Genomic DNA, 9,744 nt, shown 5'->3' on the forward strand with positions numbered 1-9,744 from the left:
TCAATCTTCATCCATGGCACAATCATCACTTGACCTTTTCCCCTTTTCAAAGTAATCTGTAAAGAAACAACATTTAAAATATTGTTAAAAGCTAAAAAGCAAAAGTTATAAACTAAATAACTAATGAAATAGAGAAATGGTTACCAATCTCTAAATTATCCAAATTCACGAGCAACTCTTCTAGTTGTAGGCCATGAATGGGAGTCTCTTGCAAGTCTGGCGATGTAGCACGTAGCCAATCTTGTGTGCATATCAAAGCTTTAGCGGTGTTTGGTGTAAGAGAGCTTCTAAATTTGTCGATAACCCTACCTCCGGTACTAAACGCCGATTCACTTGCAACGGTAGAAATTGGCATTCCCAAAACATGTTTTGCAATTTTAGAGAGTACGGGGTATTTACCCGAATTAAGTTTCCACCAACTTAATACATCAAAATCTCCCCCCTTTGATTTCTTTTCCGTTGTATCGGCCAAATATATATCCAGTTCTGTATTATTAACACCTTTCCCCCGATTTTCCAAATATTTTGCATAACCGTCATCCAAATCAAGATCTATAACACTACTAAACGATGTAGTAGTAGAAGATGAAGAACCGGATGTATTTTTCTCATTATCTTTATCTTCAATCTTCTTGTAGTGAGTAAATAACTCTCTTAAAGTTTCTAGCACTCGGTGATTAACTTTATTGACTTTCTCATTATCACCACCATAAATAAGCCCAAACAATAATCAAGAAAAAACATCTTGTTTCGCGGATCTAAGACTAATGCAACATGCAACAAAAAGTTCATGTTGTCCAAGTTGTCCCAATACTTATCATATTTGGCTTTCATTGACAATGCCATTTTTTTCTTTTTCTCATCTATGTTTAGACACATACTTGATATGGCCTCATGCATTGTGACAAGCTCCCCAACAAATAAATTTGAAGTCACGTACTTATTACCGGGCACTTTTTTTGTAACATTGCAGAAAATCTTCAAGAACTCCATAAAATGCCTATTGAAAACATATAATTAACATAAAATCTTGGTAAATATATGATTGCCATGTATAGAAAATTATATGTAGTAATCACTTAAACCAACATATGTAAAGCATGTTTTAAAAAAATTCTAACATCACAGTGTGCTTAAAGGCCATTGTTAACGCCTAAACAAACCAATATATGCAAGTCACTTGCCATGTAGGAAAACTTATATGTGGTAATCACTTATTTCAAGTGGACTATTTAATATCACAAATACCATCCTAGATGCTTAAATGAACACACACGAATACTTAATAAATAGTAAATACTGCAAGGACTATCACAACAAAGGGTTTTGTTTTATGATAGTTTCAAAAATTATGTGTTGTCCATTTTTGTTAGCAAGTGATTAGAATTAATTTTAATGAAAAAAGTAATATATATATATATATATATATATATATATATATATATATATATATATATATATTCAAGTACCTAGCTTTTTCCCAATCCTCTTCTTCGGGAGCCCCTAAAGCTCGATCATTCTTCTTTCTCTTCCGAGTACTCTTCTCATTATCATCATCATCATCATCATTTAATTCACTATAAAAGTAAGAGCTATAGTTGATGTCAATCTCTTGAAGCCTATTAGAAAAAACAAACAAACAAACATTAACAAATTTTAGAAAGAAAGTGAAGTTCACAATAACTGATTAATTAGTAAACTAATATAAAAATAATAAAATACCTATCAAATGCTTTTGAGTACTTCTCCGCTGTTTCCAACATTAAGAATGTTGAATTCCATCGTGTGTCTACATCAAGACATGGCTTACTTTTTGATTCAATTTTTTCAAACTCAACACACTCTTTGAAGCTCTCATACCTAGAAGGGGATGATCTCACATACTTAACCGCGCTTCTAATCTTTGTAACTGTATCAAATTGCTCATCTAATCCATCTCTCACCACAAGGTTGATGATATGGGCACAACATCTTAAATGCAAATATTTGCAATCTAAGACAGAACGAGATCCCTTAAGCATAGATCTTAAATATTTGATTGCCCCATCGTTTGATGAAGCATTATCAACGGTTATGGTTAAAATCCGATCTATGCCCCATTCTTGCAAACAACGATACACTAACTTCCCTATTGTCACCCCCTTATGGTTGGGTGTTTGACAAAAATTCAAAATTCTTTTATTCAATGTCCAATTTTCATCAACCCAATGGGCGGTAAGACACATGTAATTAAAATTTTGGACCGATGTCCATGTGTCGGTGGTAAGAGAAACTGTTTGGTTTTTTAGAAGTCTTTTAAGCTTCTTTTTCTCTTCTTCATATATTGATAAGCAGTCTTTTGCCACAGTCCACCTAGATGGAAATTTAAACATGGGATTAATTTCCCATACAAATTCCTTAAATCCCTCATCATCAACAATACTAAAAGGCCTATTATCTTTGATACACATTCTAGCTAGGAATTTCCTAGCCTTTTCTTGGTTGAAGTGATGAGAAGTTAAACTACCCCCAAATTCCCCCTTTATTGCAGGCTTGAAGTTTAATGTGGATTGTTTCTTCATATTTGTTTTTTTGTAAAGTGGAGATCGTTTGCATACATTCTTCAAATGATATGACATGGTACTCGTACCATTCTTTTTGCTACCCCCTGCCATTATAATTTTACAATAAGTGCATTCTACCTTAATTTTACTACCCTTAATGCGAGTAAAATGGTCCCACACGAAGGATCTCTTCGGACGATCACCCTTATTTTCGGTCTCATCGTTTACGTCATCCACATCATTCTCCGGTTCATTGTTTTCATCATCAACATCAATGATCGGATCTGGTTCATCCCTTAAATTTCTATTTGCATTCTCTGTACTCTTGCTTCCATCTATAATTTCCCTGAAGATAACAAATAAATAAGACACATTGAGACGTTATTCAAATTATAAGCTAGTAGCCTAATATACAACTATATACAAGTGTATTATGACATTTACATTCAGTGATTCAACAAATTATTCAAAAATCACTCAACACAATAACATTGGTTCTATAGAACACATTGGCATGATGGCATCCATATTATAATATTGACATTTATAAAACATGGAAGAAAGTGCAAGCATTAAAAGGAAACAATATGAAAACATCGATATATGTATTTTTTTTTCTTTTTTTTTCAACAAATATGAATAAGTTATCCCTCATACTCGTAATTTAAAAATTAAAATATAGATGTTAGCCTATATGCTTTTGGTGAAAATTAACACTGACGAAAATATACAAGATCCAATGCAATGTATTAAACTATTATTTTTCCATAAAGGAATTTCTAGAATCTTTGTTTTATGGGTAAAGGAATAGCCCCCACCACCACCAAGAATCAACGACTTGCGTTAAATTTAGGAAAATAACTATAATTGATAATACAAAAAACTAATAAAAAAACTAATCAAACAATAGATTGGAGAACATCATAAGTTTAAACAATGGTATATATCCAACAAATATCGAGACATGAGATTTGAGAGTACCTTCTGTATTGAGTGTGATAGCCGATTAAGCGAGAATCAAAAACATTATTCAAACATCCATATGTAACTGAGTATCAAAATCTTTTCGTCGTGGGATAGCCGATAATGAGGGAGAACCAGCGACAATATGATAGTGTTTGACTGTTTGTTGACTTGTTCAATTGTTGTGTGCTTAATATGCTAATTGCATATCTCATTCAAATATAAAGGCCTTAAATTCCTTTATTTCCTTATACAATAAGATAATTACCAATTATATAATATATAAAATAATTTTAAAATTTATATATCCTAATCGGTTCGGTTCGGTTCGGTTATATATGGTTCGGTTTCTCAGAAAAACCAAAACCAAACCATTAGCAATCGGTTAATGAAAATAAAAAACCGCACCACCATTTTCAATAATGGTTCGGTTTTAATGGCTCGGTTATATTAGTTAATTTGGTTATGGTTCGGTATTTCGGTTATTATGCTCACCCCTAGTTAGAAGTGTAGGCCCGTTTTTTGGATAAGTTATTTTAGGCAATGTTATAAAAATAAGAAAATGGTGTTAGGCGGGGAAGTGAAAATCACGGCTCGTCTATGGAAAAGTGATTGTTTTGTCGGACATGGTGCATCATCCATTAGACATGGAATAAATTATTATCAATCATCAACTTCAAAGCAACATTAAGACCTTAAATTGCCTAAGATAAAGAGAAAGGGAAAAACGGATCCCCTTACCGGACACCTTTAGAAATACCAAACTATCCATGGATAAGAATCAAAAAACCCTACCGGAAATAAGTGTACGTGAATCCATCTTCTCCACTTACTACAAAAGACAAAGTCAAGAAACTCCCACAACTAGGAATCAAATGCATTTTCCAAATCGATTTTATACCACATCAAACTTACTTCATTTATAATAAAAAGGTCGCAAGGATATTCATAGACCGTGGAGTCGGTATTATGTTTGGGCCACCCCTTTTAAGATTTTGGCCCAAGAACATATACCAAACTTGAAGATTCACTAATATACTAGCCAAGTTTGACGAAATTAATGAATTTTACAAGCTACAAAATATATTCACCTGACCAGAACGGGTGAGATAAATGTTAAAAAATATGGTTATTCTTTTATATCAAAACCCTCCCTACCCTTTTGATGATTTTTTTTATTAGGCCGCCATTAAAAGAAGCAAACAAGGGTGTTTTACTATAAAGTGCATTGGAAACAAAAGGAATTAACAAACTAAGATAAAATTATACACGTTCTCCAAAAAAATTACATAATATATATCTACAAAATACATAAGATATAAAAATACACCTACACCAATCCCTTTTTTCTCTTGTGTGTATGAATGTAGAACAAATCTTTTTATTATCGCCACCATCAAAATTCAAAATTGCAACTTCTTCACCAGTTGGCATAAAGTCAACGCAAAAAAAAGTCAATGTTGAAGGACATGAGAAGTCCAAAGTGGTTGTTAATGTTCACCAGTTGTTGAGCTGAGAAGTAATGCTTTTTACAATGGGATGATATTGTGTGTGTATGTGTTGCTTTGCTTTTTCTGAACCCGGATGTTCCAGCCATGACTCGTATAACCTCTTCACCATCATGTTTTCAAATGGATCCGCAACCAAAACCTAACATTCATTTTTCATTTTAATACATAAATATAAATTTAAGAGTAGATTACACAAATGGTACCTATGGTTTAGGGTAATTTGCACGTTTGGTCCCTAACTTATATTTTTAACTCGGAAGGTCCCTACTGTTTACGTCCTGTCTTACCTAAAAATACTATTTTGCCCTTGATTTTTTAATTCATTTAAATAAACCCCATCCCCTCGGCTTACCTTACCTACCCCACCATTTTTCCCTATTTAAATAATTTCTTTTTATGTAAGACAGGGACCAAGCGCGTAACAAAAACAAATAGTAGGAACTTTCCGAGTTAAAAAAATAAGTTAGGGACCATTCGTGTAATTTACTCTAAATATAATATAAAACATAAATAATTAAATCAAGTAAAAGAAAGAAAACAGGAATACTTACATTTTGCATGTATGTGGTCTCTAATGCTTGAATCAAGTCTTTGCCAGATTGTCCTGATTTTGGCTTCAGCTGCCCACCTCCATTTAAGCACCCTGATTTTTCAAAAATATAATAAGCTCATAAAAATCAAAAATAAAAATAAAAATTAAGATTTTATACCTGAAGGGCATGCCATGATCTCCAAATAGTGATATTCACATTTTCCCATTTTAAGTTTCCTGACTACATTTTGCAAGTTTCGGAATCCATAACACAATGCAAACTTCAATACTGTTTTACCTTCTACCTACACATTCACATAAAAATAAAAAAATAAATAAATAAATCCAAATAGTTTCATTTGATTACAACACAACAACATACTTGTAAGCTGACTTCCTGAAAGTCAGAATTTCTAATGGTTTTAAAATCCAAAGGGCCTTTGAGATCCTGATCAAAAAGTGTCTTTGCAGCATAACGAAAGATTGTATCTGCATATCCTCCTGAGCTTCCTCTAACCCCAAAAAGATTCTCTTCTTCACTCACATTCGATAACCTGTCAATCAAATAAATATTAATTTTTATTTCAACAAAATTTTAAATTTACCCAAATATGTACACTTACAATTTATCAACAGGGGATTCATCCAAATTCATGAAATCTACTGCTGCTTTTGTCTGCAAAAATAACAAAACTAGATTTATTTCGCCTCATATCAAAACTACCTATATTTGCCCTTGTCCATCATCATCATATGAAGGATATTTTAGGTATTTGATGAGTCACATTTTATTTTTAACTAGAGCGAAATTCATTTCATTGTTGAGTGTTTACCTGTATTAAATCTAAGACCTCTCCAGTTGTCAAAACGGAATCTACCTCTGTAGTCATTTCACCAGATTCATCATGAAAAACAAAATCATCTCTTGAAGCCTCCAGCTTTTTGTCATAACAAGGCATCACTGTCACATGATAAATCTCACTTGCCCTATACAATTAATGCACATAAACATCAAGTAACAACATAATACTCAATAATATAATTATTTCTTATTAAACCATTCTACTTAAAAATTTAATCTTGTAATTTCAAATTATTGCAAACTAATGACATACAATAAGAAAAGATGATCACCTAACGCCTAGCTTGTGGCATAGATGGTGCTTAATGATAGCTCCAATGGATTGTTGAGGACTCTTCACTGAAGAAATATATGGCAAAACATACGAACCAAGTGTTTTTTCAGCATAGCATATCCACCCTGAAAGTATACAACAAAAAAGGCTTAAATCTTAAAAAGAAAAAAAAATGTATAGAAAGAGATGAAAGTAGGATGCTATAATACACAACCTGGACATGCAGAGGATATCATGGGTAGAAACGATCTAGAAGATTCCTTGTCATCTGAATTGCTTTGTTTATAACGTGATATGAATTCGTTACAAGATTCAATAAGAGACAAATCTCTACTACAACTTGTATCAAATACAGCTTTAACCCCCAAAGATTTGAAAAGTGTGGTCAGTTTCTTGAAAACCTGAAAGCAAGCCATTCACAAACAGATACTGAATTTTCATTTAGAAAAAAAAAAGCATTTTTGAGAAAGCTATCTCTATCTCATTGCAGATTGATTCATAAAGAAAGTGGAAGGCTGATAATATAAAGGAATTTACCTGAAGTGGAGAAAGACCATAATGCACAGCAATGGAAGCCCTTGACTGAGGTGAAAGAGAGACAATAACAGTTTTGCCATTGTTTATATTGGATAGAAACTCATCCAAGCTTTGCTTCTCTAACATAACAGTCTCTGCAGAAGTAATACACCCACTGCATGATCACAAAAATGTTATTGTTAACAATTCAATTCATCAACACTTGATGTATAATGGCTTCTAGGAGTTAGTGATCAGGAAGTGCTACCTGCATGCTAAGCAATCCTTGAGTGATATTTTTACTGGATCTGTTTCAAGAGTCTCTTTAACAGGTGTTGTTTTTACCAGCTTCTGTTCAAGAAAAAGCACTTGGTGAATAACAATAGTCATATGTGTAATAAAGCCTACTTGATATTCCAGCAAAGAAGATGCAACTTGATATTCATGTCAAACCTAAACTTTTCAAATGCAAAATTGTTGTCAATTAAGTCAGAAGTTAAACACCTATACAATTCTATTTGTGATACTTTTTATAGACTGGTTTGCAATTTGAAAGCGAAACATACACCTTTTGGATGTGATGATAAACTGAAAGACAGCAACTTTCTGAATAGAATCACAGGATATTACTATTCTAGTGTGGTTACAATTCGAACAAAATCTAGAAGCAAGTTAAAGGCTAGAACAAATGTGAATGGCTCTACAGCTAACGAACTAGGGTTAGAACTTAGACACGCAGTTAAATTCACAATAAGCATGGCAAAGCTACTCCTTTTCGTTCAAAAGTTAAGCTAAAATCAGAGAGTTCTACGTTCTAGTGCACTAAAACATTCCTGATGAAGCTAGTAGAATCACGACCAAGTCAAAAACATCGTAAAAACTGAACAATTAGCGAAAACATGGGTTATGATTAGTATAAAACAAGCTAGGGTTCAGAAAGTAGAGATGATAGAAACCTTTGGCTTATCAACGAGCCTAGCGGAACCGGACTTCATAGAAACAACACAGCCCTGTGACGGTGCGATGAAATCATTAAGGTCGCCGATCCTTAGTGTGGCCGAGAACTTCTCCGACATATTTTCGAGTCGATTTGTGATTTAGAGTCAAACTGTGCGTGATTTTGATGGTAGAAATTGAAAGGGAACGTTGCTTGTCTGGAAAATTAAGTTTCGTCCGGAATATATGGTAGAAAGGATTTTTACGGGCATATGGCGGAAGAATATAAATGTGCTCACGCGTGGGAGAAAAAGAGAGAGAGACAGATGGACATTGAACATATAAACCTGTGAACTTGAGGTTGAAATGAGTTGAAACTTGAGGTTGATGTACTTACTGAATCCAAATTCTAACACGGTATTCCTTCCAACCAGCTGAGTAACAAAAATTAAAATGAAGATGATCAGTTGGTGTTTCTTGATGGATCAAATCAACAAAACTCAATATCTGTTCATAAAATAAAATAAAAAACAACATAAAATCGACTCTTGAATAAAAAACATACCTTGATTCGTGAGGGAGACAGATGGACATTGAACATATAAACCTGTGAACCAAAATCGATGTATCAACGTTTGAAAAAAGAAAAAAAATAATATTACAGAGCCCCGTTTGGCCCTGTTTCAGTTCAACCGAGTGTATGGCCATTTCGCAACCCCAATCTGCAAAATTACCCTAAAAGTGAAATTCAATAACTAAAAACTATCCCAAATGTCAAACTCAACAACAACGATCACAATAAAAGAAGGATTTTGGGTTAAAGAGTAATATGTGGAATTAGGGATGGAAAAACTTGAAATCTAGAGGGAAAAGAACTCAATACCTGTTAGATCGCTCGGTGTTGGCAACGGAGAGTGTCGATTGAAGCTTACTGATTGAACGATTGGCTGAACGAACGATCGGTAACGGGAACAAAACGATCGATTGAGCCTACTGATTGAACCTTCGATTGAACAGAACGATCGGCAACGGGAGCGATTGAAGCATCGATTGAATAAACGATGCCTCGTTTGAGAAGGGAGAGAGACGAGAAAAAGAGAGGCTATGGTGTCGGCGTGTTTTTTTTAGAATGGACCCTAAAAACGACTAAGGTAAGGAAATTAGGTATAAGTTCTATCGCCCTGTTTTTTAAAACACAATTAACAAAATATAAAAATTTAATATCTATATATTTTTTAAGAAAAAGGCGGGTACCCGTTGGTACCGGTTCCGGTTAACCGCCGATTCCGGGTACCCGGTATTGGAACCGGAACCGGCGGGTATCCAGCGGATATCGATTTTGTAAAAATGAGAATTGGAACCGGAACCACTTAAGGCGGTTCCTAGACTTTAGGAACCGGAACCGGAACCGCCGGTTCCAAAACTGGCAGTTCCGAGGCGGTTCCGGTTCCGAAGGCAGGTACCCGCTTCCGATGCTCATCCCTAATACTAGGTTCCTAATGTATTTTTTGTGTGTATTACACCATTAAGGTTGTTATAACCGTTTAGAAATAATCCTTTTACCGATTTCTTCCTGTTAAAATGATTATTTGTAAACGGTTAGAATA

The 9,744-nt window shown here is 34.0% G+C and overlaps 2 protein-coding genes across 4 annotated transcripts; both read right to left on the reverse strand.

Moving 5' to 3' along the window:
• On the reverse strand, window positions 1–3,071 carry LOC128126846 (zinc finger BED domain-containing protein RICESLEEPER 4-like). The gene is made up of 7 exons (XM_052764982.1): window positions 3,034–3,071; window positions 2,747–2,889; window positions 1,723–2,647; window positions 1,470–1,619; window positions 882–1,000; window positions 145–690; window positions 1–56 (listed from the first exon to the last, which is right to left on the reverse strand). The coding sequence occupies exons 1-7, from the start codon at window positions 3,069–3,071 to the stop codon at window positions 1–3; spliced, it is 1,977 nt and encodes a 658-aa protein (XP_052620942.1).
• Window positions 3,072–4,750: 1,679 nt separating this feature from the next.
• On the reverse strand, window positions 4,751–9,282 carry LOC111882638 (protein NAR1). Of its 3 annotated transcripts, none has more exons than XM_023879011.3 (13): window positions 9,021–9,282; window positions 8,703–8,744; window positions 8,535–8,571; window positions 7,470–7,552; window positions 7,223–7,376; window positions 6,900–7,086; window positions 6,684–6,810; window positions 6,383–6,536; window positions 6,173–6,225; window positions 5,932–6,103; window positions 5,728–5,854; window positions 5,569–5,660; window positions 4,751–5,156 (listed from the first exon to the last, which is right to left on the reverse strand). In XM_023879011.3, exons 5-13 carry the CDS (start codon window positions 7,346–7,348, stop codon window positions 5,004–5,006), a joined length of 1,191 nt encoding a protein of 396 aa, XP_023734779.1. In that variant the 5' UTR covers window positions 7,349–7,376; window positions 7,470–7,552; window positions 8,535–8,571; window positions 8,703–8,744; window positions 9,021–9,282; the 3' UTR covers window positions 4,751–5,003. The 3 variants fall into 3 exon arrangements, with proteins under 3 accessions (XP_023734779.1, XP_023734778.1, XP_023734777.1); XM_023879010.3 differs by having other exon boundaries at window positions 8,703–8,859; XM_023879009.3 differs by having other exon boundaries at window positions 8,158–8,571; window positions 8,703–8,859.
• Between the last annotated feature and the right edge of the window lie 462 nt (window positions 9,283–9,744).

Source organism: Lactuca sativa, chromosome 6, assembly GCF_002870075.4.
Source record: "Lactuca sativa cultivar Salinas chromosome 6, Lsat_Salinas_v11, whole genome shotgun sequence".
Taxonomy (NCBI): domain Eukaryota; kingdom Viridiplantae; phylum Streptophyta; class Magnoliopsida; order Asterales; family Asteraceae; genus Lactuca; species Lactuca sativa.